Source organism: Pongo abelii, chromosome 3 (genome assembly GCF_028885655.2).
Source record: "Pongo abelii isolate AG06213 chromosome 3, NHGRI_mPonAbe1-v2.0_pri, whole genome shotgun sequence".
In the NCBI taxonomy this organism is placed as follows: domain Eukaryota; kingdom Metazoa; phylum Chordata; class Mammalia; order Primates; family Hominidae; genus Pongo; species Pongo abelii.
Window position 1 is genome coordinate 169714479 of NC_071988.2, and position 15166 is coordinate 169729644.

At 37.3% G+C, this 15166-nt stretch overlaps 1 protein-coding gene across 4 annotated transcripts in view; it reads left to right on the forward strand.

Annotated features, from left to right (window-relative positions):
* The window catches only part of ARHGAP10 (Rho GTPase activating protein 10), a 336765-nt gene that overhangs the window by 157889 nt on the left and 163710 nt on the right, over positions 1 to 15166 (forward strand). For all 4 annotated transcript variants that reach the window (XM_002815196.5, XM_009240367.4, XM_054554568.1 and 1 more), the window contains one exon: positions 12553 to 12634. In XM_002815196.5, coding sequence (XP_002815242.2) covers positions 12553 to 12634 — 82 coding nt within the window. The remainder of the gene's footprint in view (positions 1 to 12552; positions 12635 to 15166) is intronic.

Below are 15166 nucleotides of genomic sequence, written 5' to 3' on the forward strand. Positions count from 1 at the left end.
TGGCAAGATGCTTCTGACTTGTAGAATTCACTTATTTATATTTTTATGTTGAGGAAGAGAGGAGGAAATCACCTATGTATCTGAAGCATTGGGCGTTTTACAGTGATTTTATACCAGCGACTTTATTATCTGTTTGCATGATGCTGTACGGTTTCTCAGTTTAAAAGAGTGAGTTAAGAGCATGTTGCCTTCAGAAGCCCATGCAATTTGACTGTATATAAGAATGTTTGTGTAACACACTAACTGTACTAATATTTGTAAGCATTTTATAGAGCCTCACATCCAGGCATCTAGACAATTGTTGGCTGTTTTTGGCACTGAGGATGCAACGATAAACTAGAAATTAAAAGACTTGAAATTGAGGGAACTCACAGATCAGGAGGATTTAGAAGCAAGTAATAGTTCAGAGGTCTAAGGTACTGTGGGAGTTGAGCAGCATGGGGGAGTGTGGGGTTGGCTGAGAGAGCTTACTAAAGAAAGTGATTTTTAAAATTGACTCTTGAAGATGAGGTAACCAGTTTGGAGGTTCAGAGGAAGGGGGCCCAAGGCAAAAAAGGAATCACAGGAAGTATGGAGAACACATGTTGAGATAATCCTTTAAATCAGAGGTTCTCAAGTGTGAGTGATGTTGCTCCCAGGGGACACTGGGCAATATCTGGAGACAGTGATATAATGTATTTTAACTGTGTGTTTGGGGGCTGGGGGTTAGAAGAGGGCAGGGAGTTGCTACAGACATTTAGAGGGTAGAGGACAGCTGTGCTGCGGAACACCCTCCAGGGCACAGCGCGGGCTTCTGCAACAAAACATCATCTGGTCCAAAATGTCAGGAGTGCCACTGTTGAGAAGTCCTGATTTAATGCATGCGATAAGATAGAGACCCCTACAAATACTTGTGGAATTGAATGGAAGTAAACTTTTTTTTTTTTTTTTTTGAGATGGAGTCTTGCCCTGTCCCCCAGGCTGGAGCGCAATGGCGTGATCTTGGCTCAGTGCAACCTTTGCCTCCCGGGTTCCAGCGATTCTCCTGCCTCAGCCTCCTGAGTAGCTGGGATTACAGGTGTGAGCCACCATGCCCAGCTAATTTTTGTATTTTTAATAGAGACGGGTTTTACCATGTTGATCAGGCTGGTCTTGAACTCCTGACCTTAGGTGATCCACCTGCCTCAGCCTCCCAAAGTGCTGGGATTACAGACATGAGCCATCGCACCCAGCAGGAAGTAAACTTTTTAAATGTAAATTTTTTTATGTAAGTGGAATTATACCTTTTTATTGAAATACAGATATATATTTCAATATATATATAGAAAGATATGTATTTTTATATTTCTATATATATCAATAAATATGTCACATATTTCACATATTTCATATGTATTTCATATATATTTATATAGTCTATATATAGAACTATATATATATATTTCAATAAAAAGTAACCATAGCTTAATTTGGTTATAGTATAAGCAATGAAGTAAAGCCAAATGGAAAGGGCTCTGTGTCTTGACTTTTCCATGTGATTTGTTCAATGATGATCAGTTACTCGGGAACTAACAAGATACCAGTGTAGAAAGAAGAACAACGTAAGTTATTTTAAAAGAATTTTAGTGGAACTGGTAGAACATGGAGTGGGTAGAATTATAAGCAGCATTTCTAGTATATAGGCCTCTGTGTTTTTCATAGAATGTAAGAATTTTCCCTAAAGATGATATTGGTGGTGGTGGTGTATTGAAAGACACATTTTATATTGGCTCTGATATTTAAATGGAAATCTGAATTGACATTAATATGGATTTATTTTTAAATTGTATGCTGAAGGATACTGGAGCATGGGCCATAGAAAAATCTTTAGCTTTTCTGAAAATAAAGCCAGAATCAAAAGTTTTGTACAAGAGTTTTTGTGGAGATATGTTTTTATTAATCTTGCATAAATACTTTGGTGTGGGATTGCTGGGGTATGGTATATGTATGTTTGACTTCTCAGGCAATTAAGGTTACAAAGTAATTTTACCCTCCCACCAGCAATGTATGAGAGTTCTATTTGCTCCACTTCCTTACTAACCTTTGGTTATGTTACTCTTTTTCATTTTAGCCGATTTTGACTAGAGATGTTGAGCACTTCTTCCTGTGCTTATTGGCCATTTATGTTTCTTCTGTCATGAAGTGTCTATTAAAATCTTCTGCCCATTTAAAAATTGTGTTGTTGTTCTTTTTGTTACTGAATTGTAGGAATTATTTAGAAACAAATCATTTACCAGATATAATAATAGTGAATATTTTCTCTGATCTGTGGCTTGCTTATCTTTTTCTTCAGTGTCTTTTGATGAGAAGAACATTTTAACTTGAAGTTGAATTTATCAGTTTAAAAACATTTTATTAGTAGGGCTTTTTGCACCAAGAAATTTTTCTTTTACTCTATGGTTTTGAAGAAATTTTCCGATGTTTTCTTTTAAAAGCTTTATAATTAGTCCATGACTCGCGAAGATTTTTGGGGGATGTATGGTGTGAGACATGATGGTTGAGGTTTGTTTATTTTTTCCCCAGGTGAATAGCCAGTATTTCCATCACTATTGATAGACTTGCCTCTCATTTAATTGCTTTGGCACCTTTCTAAAAAATCACTTGACTGTGCATCTGTAGGTCTATTTCTAGATTCTCTATTCTGTTGCATCTCTTTGTCTGTTCTTTTGCCAGTAACACACTTACCTTGATTACTGTATCATTAGTCAGGTGGTACAAGTCCTCTGTTCTTTTTAAAACAATTTTGGCTATTGTAAGTCCTTGGTGTTTCCATATAAATTTTAGAATTAATTTATTTTTACAAGAAAACCCCCAAAACCCATAGGTCAATATTGTGAATATAGAACCTTACAGTTCATGAACTTGATTTTCCATTTATTTAGACTTTCCATTTATCGCAGTAATGTTTTACAGTTTTTGGCATAGAAGTCATGGGAATTTTTTTTTGATGTTAAATTTTCCTAAATATTTTATGTTTCTGCATGATAATTTAAAATGATATTTGTTTTACCTTTAATTTCCAACTGGTCACTATTAGCATGTAGAAACATACTTGGTTTTTGTATCTTACAATATTGCTAAGTGCACTTATTAGTTCTGTTAGTTCTGGCAGTTTCTTTAGGATTTTTAAATGTACACAGTGATTTTATATGTGATAAAAACTGCATTAGGGCCAGGCATGGTGGTTGACACCTATAATCCCAGCACTTTAGGAAGCTGAGGCAGGAAGATCACTTGAGCTCAGGGTTAGAGACCAGCCTGGGCAATATAATGAGATAATGAGACCCTGTCTCAAAAAAAAAAAAAAAAAAAAAAAAGCCAGGTATGGTGGTATGTGCCCATAGTCCCAGCTACTCAGGAGGCTGAGGTGGGAAGACAGCTTGAGCCCAGGAGGTTCAAAGCTGCAGTGAGCCATAATCGTGTCACTGTACTACAGCCTGGGCAACAGAGAGAGACCCTATCTCAAAAAAAAAAAAAAGACAGCCTTATTTCTTCCTTTCCAATCTGTGTGCTTTTTATTTCTTTTACTTGCCTGCCTACACTGCCTGAGATTGCCTGTAAAACGTTTGGCAGAAGTGGTGTTATTGGCCATCTTGCCTTGTTCCTGATCTTAGGAAAAGTGTTCATTATTTAAAGTGTAACATTAGCTGAAAAGTGCTTGTAGATGCCCTTTTCATTTTGAGGAAGTTTTTATTCCCAGTTTTAAGCATGAATTGGTTGGAATTTTGACAAAATGTTTCTCAGTGTCTCTTGAAGTGATCATTAAATATGTTTCTTTAATCTTTGGATGTGAATTACACTGAATTTTATAAGTTAACCTCACATTTCTGAGATTAAACTCTACTTGGTCATGATGTACTAGCTTTTTGTACCTGCTTCATCCATTTTGCTAGTATTCGGTTAAGGATTTTTAAATTTATGTTCATGAGAGATGTGTGTGTTATGATCTTCATTTTTTATGTCCTTGTCTGGTTTTGGTACCAAGGTTAAGATGGCTACAGAAGAATTGGGAAGTTTTCCCTTCTTCACTGTTTTTTCATAAATGTGTGTGTCATATTGGTATTAAGTGTTTGAGGTAATTCACCTATGAAGTCATCTTTGCCTAGAGTTTTCTTTGTGAGAAGTTTAAAAATTGTAAATTCATTTTATTTAGAGGATATAATGATATTCAGATTTCCTATTTTTCTTGGGTTTTGATAAACTGGTTTTCAGGGAATTTATTTTCTCTGAGTTGTTGACTTTATTGGCATAAATGTCATATATACTTGTTCCTTTCATATCTATAGGATTTATAATGGTAACTTATGCTTGGTAGGGATTTTTGTTTCGTATTTTCTTGATAAGTCTTGCCTAGAGGTTTATCAATTTTGTTAATATTTTCAGAGAATCCATATTAACCACTTTTTATTTCATTCGTTTCTGAATTTATTTTTTTTAACTTTGGATTTTTCTTTTCATTCCCTGAGTTAGAAGCACAGATCATTAAATTTACACCTTGTTTTTGAGATGTTTATAGATGAATCTATAAATTTTCTCCTAAGGACTATTTCAGCTGTTTTTATTATAATTCAGTTAAAAATGATTTATTTCCTTATGTGATTAGGCTATAGATCGAAAACGTGATATTTAGAAGTATTTTTTAAAAATTCCAAATGGCTGGAGATATTCCACATGTAATATTATTGCTTTTTTTCTACTTAAGTACTCTTTTAGTCAGAGAAAACAGTTTATAGTCTATCAATATGTATTGAATATCGAAAGGATTTTTTTGCATGTGTACATATTGTCTTAATGACCCTTTTATGAAATATCTCTCTGTGCTAATAATTATCTTGAAATCTACTTTCTAACAGTAATATAGCTACACTTGCTTTCTTATACTGTTTGTACAGCATGGCTTTTTTCACCCTTTTCCTTTTATCTGATTCTTTATGTTTAAACTTTGTTTTTTTTTTTTTTATAAACAGCATATACTTGAGTTCTGTTTTTAAAAAATATGCTAGCCATTCCTTTTTAAGCAGAGTTTTAGTTTATATATAATTATTATTATTTTGTTATTATTACCATTTTTTTGTAGACTTGGGGTTTTGCTGTGTTGCCCAGGCTGGTCTTGAACTCCTGACTTCAAGCCATCATCCTTCCTTGGCTTCCTAAAGTGTTGGGATTACAGGCATGAGCCACTATGCCGAGCCGATCCATATATAATTTTTGATACGTATAGCTTTAATCTGCCATCTTGATTTTGATTTCTAGTTTCCATGTTTGCTTTTCTTAGTTTTTTTGCTGTTGCCTTTTCTAATGATTTTTAGTTATGCCTTTTAATGTATTTTTTAGATAGTGTCTCAGAGTATAACATGGATTTTAAAATAATCATAATGTCTGCCTTCTCAAAAATAAAGACCCTTAGAACAGTGGATGACTTCCGATCATCCTTTCACTCTCTATGCTCTTGTTACTATATATTCTAATTCTACATACACTATGAATGTGGGAATTACATAGCATTTGAACTACATATGTTATGAAGTAATTATACATGACTACTTTTACTTTATGAAATCAATTATCAGTGGTCTTTTAAAGAAATTTACTGTTTATTTACATACAGGTATATGCATACATGTGGGTGTAACTTTTTTGGCTATATATATATATATTTATTTATTTATTTTTTTGAGACAGAGTCTCGCTCTGTTGCCTAGGCAGTGTGATCTCAGCTCACTGCTAGCCCCGCCTCCTGGGTTCACGCCATTCTCCTGCCTCAGCCTCCTGAGAAGCTGGGACTACAGGCGCCTGCTACCATGCCCGGCTAATTTTTTGTATTTTTAATAGAGATGGGGTTTCACCATGTTAGCCAGAATGGGCCATATTTTTTTTAACACTAACGTATTTGTCCTTTGTGGTTTTCTTTATTCTTTTCTGCAAAACTGGGTTTTTATCTTGTTCCATTTCTTTTAAGTTCCTTAGGCTGCCTTTAGTTTGAGCGTTTCTTGTAATGCAGGCCTGCTAGAGAAGATTTTTTTCCTATTTTGTCTATCTGAAAATGTCTTTTATATTGCCTTCATTTTTGATGTATATAGAATTGTTTTCATAGATTTCCCCTTATACATCTTAAAGAAGTCATTTCATTGTCTTCAGGCTTCCATTTATTTTCTGATGATAAGTCATCCATTTTTCTTATCAGTCTCTCCTCTCTCCTCTGTTGTCTTTCTCTCTTGTTGTTTTCCTTATTTCTTTTTAAATAATTTTTATGATTTTTTTTTTTGTTTTGCCTTGCCCAGGGTTCCATTGAGGTTCTTGGATGTGTAGGTTTGATATTTCTTACTACTCGGTTTAGAAAATCTTAGTCATTATCCCTTCAAATGTTTCTTGTACTCCATTTTCTGTTTATTTTTTGGGATTCGAATTACCGTATGTTAGAGCATTTGATACTGCCCCTGGAGATTTCAGATTCTCTGTTTCACTTTTCCCACCTGATTTCCATTTGTGTGTGGTTGGATCATTTTGAAGATCACCCATCTTCAAAACCATTCAGTAGGAAGTTTCAAACCTTCCCACATTTTCCTGTCTTCTTCTGAGCCCTCCAAACTGTTTCAGCCTCTGCCTAGGTTATCTTTAGAGAGAAAGAGAGATGGGGTGGGGTGGGATGGGGTGAGGAACTGCCAAACACTTTTAAACCACCAGATCTTGTGAGAACTCAATCACTATCAGGAGAGCAGCACGGGGGAACCATTCCCTTACACCTTACACCAGATCCCTTTCTCGACATGTGGGGATTACAATTCGAGAAACCCTCCAGGCAGGCCATGCCATCTCTGAGTAGGACACAGAGTAGGTGGATTAGGACACAGAGTAGCCCCTTGGATCCACCTCAGGGCGGTCTCTCAGTCCTGCTCTCAGACTTCCTCATGAGCTCATGAGGTCCCACGGGCAAGAGTTGGAGGGCAGGTTCAGACTCTCTGTGTCTAGGTCTCCTAGGAATTCTAAACCATCACACCAGCCTGTGTTCTACCTTTAAAATTTTGTTAAAATTCCACTGTTTTCCTTGTCTGTGATGGTTTCCTCTTTGTCTTGCTGCTTCACCATGGATGAAAGCAGCTGGGGTGTGTGTGTGTGCATGCGTGTGTGTGTGTGTGTGTCTGTGTGTCTGTATGTCTTTGTCTTCTGTCCAGGGAGTGGCTTGTCACTCTTTGGATTTTCATTCATTAGGTCTTTTTTACATCTTTGCTCTTAAATGAGTTTTTGAAAAACAATGATTTCATAGGTTCTCCATCTTGTTTTTATTGGTAGAGTGGGGATGATGTTCTCTCATAATTTTTTACATTCCAGGTGGAAGCAACAGTTCTCTAATGATTGCTTGAATTCACTTTCATTGGAACGTGTAATCTTCTGACTGTCATTGCTCATGTGCTCTATTTGAAACTTTTTTTTGGTGGACAGAAGAAAGAAGTTACTATAAAGACTTGACCTTGAGTAAAATTAGGCAACATGCTTTTATCATCTCTGGAAAAAATGCTTGATTCATGGATTTATACTTTGTTTTTTTCCCAGAAACCCTATGAGAAACTGATTACATTTCTATAACTTTAAAAACTTTTTTTGGCTTCAGCAGTTTCCCCTTCTCATAATAAAATGTAGGGCAGAACTTGTTACGTGCTGGTTTGGTTTTTTTTTTTTTTTCCTTTTCAACATTCCTCTTAGAAAAGCAATAGAATATTCCTGATTGTTACCATTATAAGTTTTGGTATCTGCTTCTTTGTTTATTCACTTAATAGCTACTCTGTTTACAATAATGTCTCCTTAGACTTGTGAATGTTTCTGTCTTTTTTCGTTGTGAATTTTCTGAATGTATAAGCTCAGTAATCTGTCACTTAAAACACAAGGGTAAAACCTGTCTTCTACATGGTTTGATAGAGCTATAGAACACGCAGTTGAAAGAGACTTAATAGATACAGAGTGAAATGTAGAATACAGATAATAGGCAGTTTCTTATGCTTGGGCTGAGAGTAGTGCCTGATTGGTGATAGCATGTATTTGTATTTTTTTTTGAACGAATGAATGAAAGAGGTTGAGATGCTGATTTATGAATTTAAGAATTCTTTTAAAAAGAATTTATGAATTTAAGAACTTGTTTAATATTGTTTCTTCAGATTCCAATTCCCAAACTTAGGTACTACAGATAATAATTAGGGTTTTAGATAAAGATTATCCTGGCAGCTTGCCCTTTTTCACCTGGTTTATTTTTTTCCTTCATGAAATTTATACTTTTGCCTGTGTATTCACCAGGAATCAGTTCTGACTTGCTGTATGTGATGAGTCATCCAGAGCTTAAAATGGTATCCGGAACTTAGTAGGTACTCAGATTGTAGTTTGGTTTAAGTGAATTATTAGGTGAGTAAGAAAATGGCAGTGTTCTCAGCTGAACCAGTAGAATGCATTGCAGCAATATGGCTCCAAGAACCCCCAGTTGGAACTTTCTCAGTTCTAATTCTTGCTCTAATGGAGTCACTAGTGTTATCTTAGCTTCTCCATGAAACAAAGATGTGATTGCTATTTTTTTCCCTCCTTCCTCCCTTTCCACTCTTCTTTGTCTATCTATAAATAACTTAAAAACAACAACAACAACAACAACAAAACGCCTTGAGACAGGTTCTTGTTATTTTGCCCAGGCTGGTCTCAAACTCCTGGGTTCAAGCAATCCTCCTGCCTCAGCTTCCCAAAGTTTATTTTTTATTTAAATGTGAATAATCCAATGTACTTTGTAAAGTTTTCTGTTCTTTACTATTCTGAGATTCACCATATTTCCTTTACATCCATTAAATTTTATTAATAAAATATGTCCTTTGTTTCAAAAACTACAGAATTTTTATATTTTGGTTTAACAGTGTGTTGCTATTGCTTCTGCAGTTTGAAATGTGTCCAGTGTTTCTCAAAGTCTCATTCTTTCTTAGTGATGTCCTAGCAATTGATTATTAGAAAAGAAAAACTTGAGAAATTTGAAATGGTTGAAACATGTTCTAGCAAATGTTTTATTTTTCCTACACTAATACTTTAGAGGCAGGGAATCAGTAAATAGAAAATGAATATGAGCAGTCTTTGAGAGAGGATGGGAACCCAGCCTTAATTAATACTAGTGGCTGATCCCTTTAATGTTAAAATAATGCGTTGCAAGTGTGAAGTGTTCTGAAGAACGTATACTGTGGCAAGTTAATTCTCAATAGTGGAACTTTTTTGAGTTATCATTACGTTATTTGCCAATATATAAACAAATGGAATTCTTTCCTTGTGGATGATCCATTTCTACTTAATCTCTCATCTTTCAACAAATTTGTTCTCTGCTGGCTTCCACAAAGGGCTGTGTGGCTCAAGTTTGAGTCATTGTGCTTGGAGGCAAGACATATAATAATACTTTACTTATTATGCTTCTTTGGATTTTTATCCAGAAATAATATGGCTGTTTGATCTGAAGCCTGATAATTGCTTTTTCCCTCACTTCAGTATTTGTACTTCTAGTCATAACTCTTTAAGCCCTTCATCATTCAACAGTTATTTCTGTGTTTTAGGTTACTAGAATCAGTCATTCTTCTTCCTATCCAGCATCTCTATTTGCTGCTGTATGTGTAAATGGTGAAGAATGTACAGCCATCTATCTCGAGTTAATATTTTTCCTCCACATATGATCATCAGTGGAAAACTTCAGGGGAAAAGAAAAAGGAACTAGAGAGGACAAGGAATTTCCTTAGGTTCATGGTCTGACTTTGAGAGTGTAAGTATATTTAAGTATATTAGGTCCTTACTTGCTACAGTGGTTCGTGGTTGTCACTGAATTCCTTTACTATTACTGATGGTATATTGTAGTTGATCTGTCTTCTATTTGTTATTCTTGGAGCAACAGCTTTCATACTCATCATTTTGTTGCCCATGGCATGTAGAAGCACTTCTGGAATATTTCCCGAGCCCATTCATTGTTTCTTTTTTCATTTTTGCCATTTTGTATCATCCTTTTAGTCTTCTGATATCTTTTTGCAGTCAACTCTTGCCTTTCTTCAGTCCATTCTCCACCCAGCAACCAGACTGTTCATGTGCAATTTTAACCTGATCTGGCTATTCCCCTACTAAAAACCTTTAGTGGCACTTAGGATAAATTAAATTGTTAGCATGGTGTATTAATTCATTCTCACACTGCTACAAAGAACTGCCTGAGATTGGATAATTTATAAAGAAAAGAGGTTTAGGCTGGGCACGGTGGTTCATGCCTGTAATCCCAGCACTTTAGGAGGCCGAGGTGGGCCGATCACCTTGTCAGGAGTGAGCTGGTCAGGAGTTTGAGACCAGCCTGGCCAACATGGAGAAACCCTGTCTCTACTAAAAATAGAAAAATTAGCTGGGTGTAGTGGCCGTGCACCTGTAATCCCAGTTACTCAGAGGCTGAGGTAGGAGAATTGCCTGAACCTGGGAGGTGGAGGTTGCAGTAAGCCAAGATTGCGCCATTGCACTCCAGTCTGGGAGACAGAGCGAAACTCCATCTCAAAAATAAAGAAGGGGAGGGGAAGGGAGATTTAATTGACTTAGTTTTGCAGGCTGTACAGGAACAGGAGGCGTGGGTGGGGAGGCCTCAGGAAACTTACAATCATGGCAGAAGGCAAAGGGGAAGCCAGCATGTCTTACATGGCCAGATCAGGAGGAAGAGAGAGAGAAGCGGGGGCGGGGTGGGGGTGGGGGTGTGTGTGGGGCGGGCTATATACTTTCCAACAACCAGATCCTGTGAGAACTCTGTCATGAAAACAAAAGCAAGAAGGGGGAAGTCTACCCCTATGATCCAGTCACTTCCCACCAGGCCCCTTCTCCAACTTTGGGAATTGTAAATGCTACATGAGATTTGGGTGCGGACCCAGAGCCAAACCATCCCACATGGCCAGGGAGGCCCTGTGTGGCTGGACCCCAGTCTGCTTCCGCAGCTTTCCGTTGTGCCACTCTCCAGCAGGCTCATGGGTGCCAGTGAGGAGGCTGATCTTAGCTCCTCCAGAGTGTGCTTTTGGTCTTCTATGCACCTTCTCAGCTTAGGGGACAACTCTGCATTCAAAAAAAAGCTTCTGAGAGACTACTTTTTAAAGAGTAGTTTTCAGTTCACAGTCAGAAGAGGAAGATAGAGATTTTCCTTATTCCCCGCAACTCCCACACATGCATAGCATTCCCCATTATCAACACCCCCACCAGAATGCTGCATTTGTTAGAACTGAGGAACCTACCTTGACATCATAATCACCCAAAACTCATAGTTTACATTAGGGCTCACTCTTGGGTTGTACATTCTATGGGTTTGCCCAAATGTATACTGAATGTATCCATCATTCTAGTATCATACAGAAGATTTCACTGCCCTAAAAATCTTGTGCTCCACCTGTTCATCCCTTTCCCTCCAGTCCCTGGCAACCAGTGATCTTTTTACTGTCTCTGTAGTTTAACCTTTTCCAGAGTGTCATCTACTTGAATCACACAGTATGTAGATTTTTCAGATAGGCTTCTTTCACTGAGTAGCATACATTTAAGCTCCCTCCATGTCTTCTCATGGCTCGGTAGCTCATTTCTTTTTAGCACTGAATAATACTCCATCATCAGGATGTACTACAGTTTATTCATTCACCTTCTGAGGACATCTTGGCTGCTTCAAAGTTTTGGCAGTTGTGAGTCAAACATAATTTGGTAGTTGTGAATAAACATCCATGTGCAAGTTCTTGTGTAGACATAGTTTTCAATTCCTTTAGTTAACTACCAAGGAATGTGATTGCTGTGTCCTACAGTAAGAGTATTTTTACTTTTGTAAGAAACAACCAGACTTTGAAAGTGTACCATTTTGCATTGCCACCAGCAATGAATAAGAGTTCCTGTTGCTCCACATCCTCTTCAACATTTGGTGTTGTCAGTGTTTTGGGTTTTGGCTGTTCTAATGAGTGTGTTGTATTTCATTTTAATTTGCATTTCCTTCATGACATCTGATAGGGTGCATCTTTTCTTAACGCTCCTCTGCCATTTGTATATTCATGTGTATATTCCATATGAACCATTCCATTTCTTGACATATACCCAAAAGAATTGAAAGCAGGGGCCTAAACAGGTATTTGTACATCCATGTTCATAGCAGCACTGTTCGCAACAGGCAAAAAGGTGGAAGCAACCCAAGTTTCTACGGATGTTGTGAATGGATAAGAAAAATGTGGTATATACACACACAATGGAATATTAGGCTTTTATGTAGCAATTGAAAGTTATTGTTCAACAGGTACAGAGTTTCAGTTTTGCAAGATGAAAAAAGTTCTGTTAATGGATGGTAGTGATGGTTATGTAACATTGTGAACATATTTAATGCCACTGAACTCTACACTTAAAAATGGTTAAGATGATAAATTTTAGGTTACATGTATTACCACAGATAAAAGTAAAAAAAAAAAAAAAAGGTTACAACAGTTAAATCTTAGGAAAAACTTGCCTTTTAGTGGCCAAGGGGTAACCTGATCTGTTACTGGTGTCTTTCAGGCCTGGCGTTTCCTTGACCATGCAGGCATTTTCCGAAGAGGAAAGGAAGCAGTGGTTGGAAGCTCTGGGTGGAAAGGAAGCTGTAAGAATAATCAATGGTTGAGTTTTATTTCAAAGCCTTTAGAGTTGACTTGCATTCATTTTTATGTTATTTTTGTGTAGTATTTGAGAAAAGTTCCCTTCTGAAACAGGTATTCCAAAAATCATCATGGAAGCATTCAACGTTCTAGTAATTTGGCTTGGGCAAGCAGCAGTACATATAAGACTGGTGTATCATTAGTTTTTATTTCTGTATTTTCCTGACTTGCCACTCTGATTTGCTTTGCTTGAGGAAGTCATCTAAATTCTCAATTTCATCTTTCCTACTTGACAGTACTTTGGGTGATGAACACAATAAATGCCTGCGATGCATTTTGATCTCAGTGTAGATGGAACAGGAAATGTGAGATAGTGCAGGCAATATTATAGGTGACTGCTGTAATTGTTTTGCTTGATGTAACAGTTTAAAGTTTCATCTAGTAGTTTACAGTATGCAGTATTATGCAGCACTCTGTATTCAGAGTGCTTTGAGGAATAAATTGAAGGTAGTGGTATAGATCCAGAGGCACCAAGATTCAGTCTGTGGGCCACTATTGAAACCTTCATTTTGGTGGACTAGTGGCTTTTGAGAGTTGAGAATTTGGCAGATTATGTATTGGGGATTTAGTAAGGATAATTGTAGAAAACGCCACAGAACCAATTTAAATAAACTCTACTTAAAGTATTATGTGTGACTCTAAATAAACTGCCACTGCAGGTACCAGGCAGGCTTATCTGGAAAGCATTTGCCAGTTCAGCATTGTTGAGGAAAAAAAAAAAAAAAGAATGGTTTGGAAGTAGAGGAGGTATCATCTAGAGCAGAAACAGATTTCAGAATAGAGCTTATGAAATGGGCGAAAGCTAATGTTATCTTGTGGTAACAGAGAGCGCATTGGTGAGTGTATAGGAAATGAGAGCAAGGAGGCTGATCAGCAGCGCATGTGGTAATCTTGAAGTACTTGGAAAATGAAAACCCAAATTAACATAGTATAAAAATTGATGCTATATTGGGGAATGTATCACTCTTACACCCCCCCCCCCCCGCCAAAAACAAAGCATCCTTGGTCAGATTTGGGTGTCATCTTACCATATTTGGGATGCATTTAGCCTCTGTATTTTACTTCTATTGATTGATCGATGGAATCTCACTCTGTTGCCCAGTCTGCAGTGCAGTGGCTTGACCTTGGCTCACTGCAACCTCTGCCTCCTGGGTTTAAGCGATTCTCCTGCTTCAGCCTCCCAAGTAGCTGGGATTACAGGTGTGTGTCACCATGCCCAGCTAATTTTTGTAATTTTTAGTAGAGACGGGGTTTCACCATGTTGGCCAGGTTGTTCTTGAACTCCTGACCTCAAACGATCCACTCACCTTGGCCTCCCAAAGTGCTAGGATTACAGGCATGAGCCACCACACACAGCCTTATTTCTATTTATTCTTACTTTGTTGTTGAAATTTTTAGCTGTGAATCAAGAGTATTTACAGTGTTTATGGTTACTGAGACTCCAAAACAGGTTATACTAATCTTCTTTAGTAAAGACAGCACACTCAGTAGAATGTATCTCCCCAGAGATGCAGGGAGTATATTGGATTTGCATCTATTAAAATACAGAAAAAAAATAATGGTACTTTGGAAAGTCAGTTCGCATAGCGAAAAAACTAAGTCATTGAAAAATAAGTCTGTTGGCAATGTCAGTGTAACCTTGAAGACGTATATAACCTCTCTTTTAGAGTCAGGAGCCAAGTGATTAATTCAGAGATACACAGACAAAGGCAAGTCTGCAGAAAAACAATATTCAGCTATGTATTTACATGGGGACACTGAAGGGACTGCATATTTTTGGTGGGTGTTGTAAGCCTTGCAAATAATTTGCCAGCCTTACAGTTCTTAAAGGTTGCCTAGAATTACCACCGTGCTATTTCTGCTGTACTTACTTAAATTATGGGCAGGAGTTATCTCTTTAGGTAAATACTGATTTTTAGAAATATTGGTGAAAACATGAGCTCCATCTTAATGGTTAGAATACAGCAGTTTCCTTATCACTCCATAGCTGTACGGCTGAGTATTTCAAGTATACACAAACTTTCAATAAATCCCTTTTAAGGACCCTGCCCCCTTTATCTTATTTTTGCTCATTTGGTATACCTCAGGGAGAGAAAAAGTAGTCTCAGAGATGTTCCTTTTTGTTATTTATCTTTGCATCCGAGCATATGATAGTGTGTTATTAACTGAGAAAACATAGCGCACTATCTGCCTGAAGTTAGTGTTGGATCCCACATGTTTAGCGCTCACTCCCGCAAGACTGCCTGACTTTCAGGTGCCTATCACAAGTCTGGACCCTCCCATACTCCTGGCTAACTGGCTATAAATTGGGGGTTCCCGTGAACCCCTCATCAGTTTAATAATTTGCCAGATTAGCTCACAGAACTGAGAGAAATACTTATATTTAGTAGTATATTATAAAAGTTACAACTCTGCAACGGCCCAGTGGAAGAGATGCATAGGACAAAGTTTGAAGTGAGGTTGAGGTGGGTGCACGG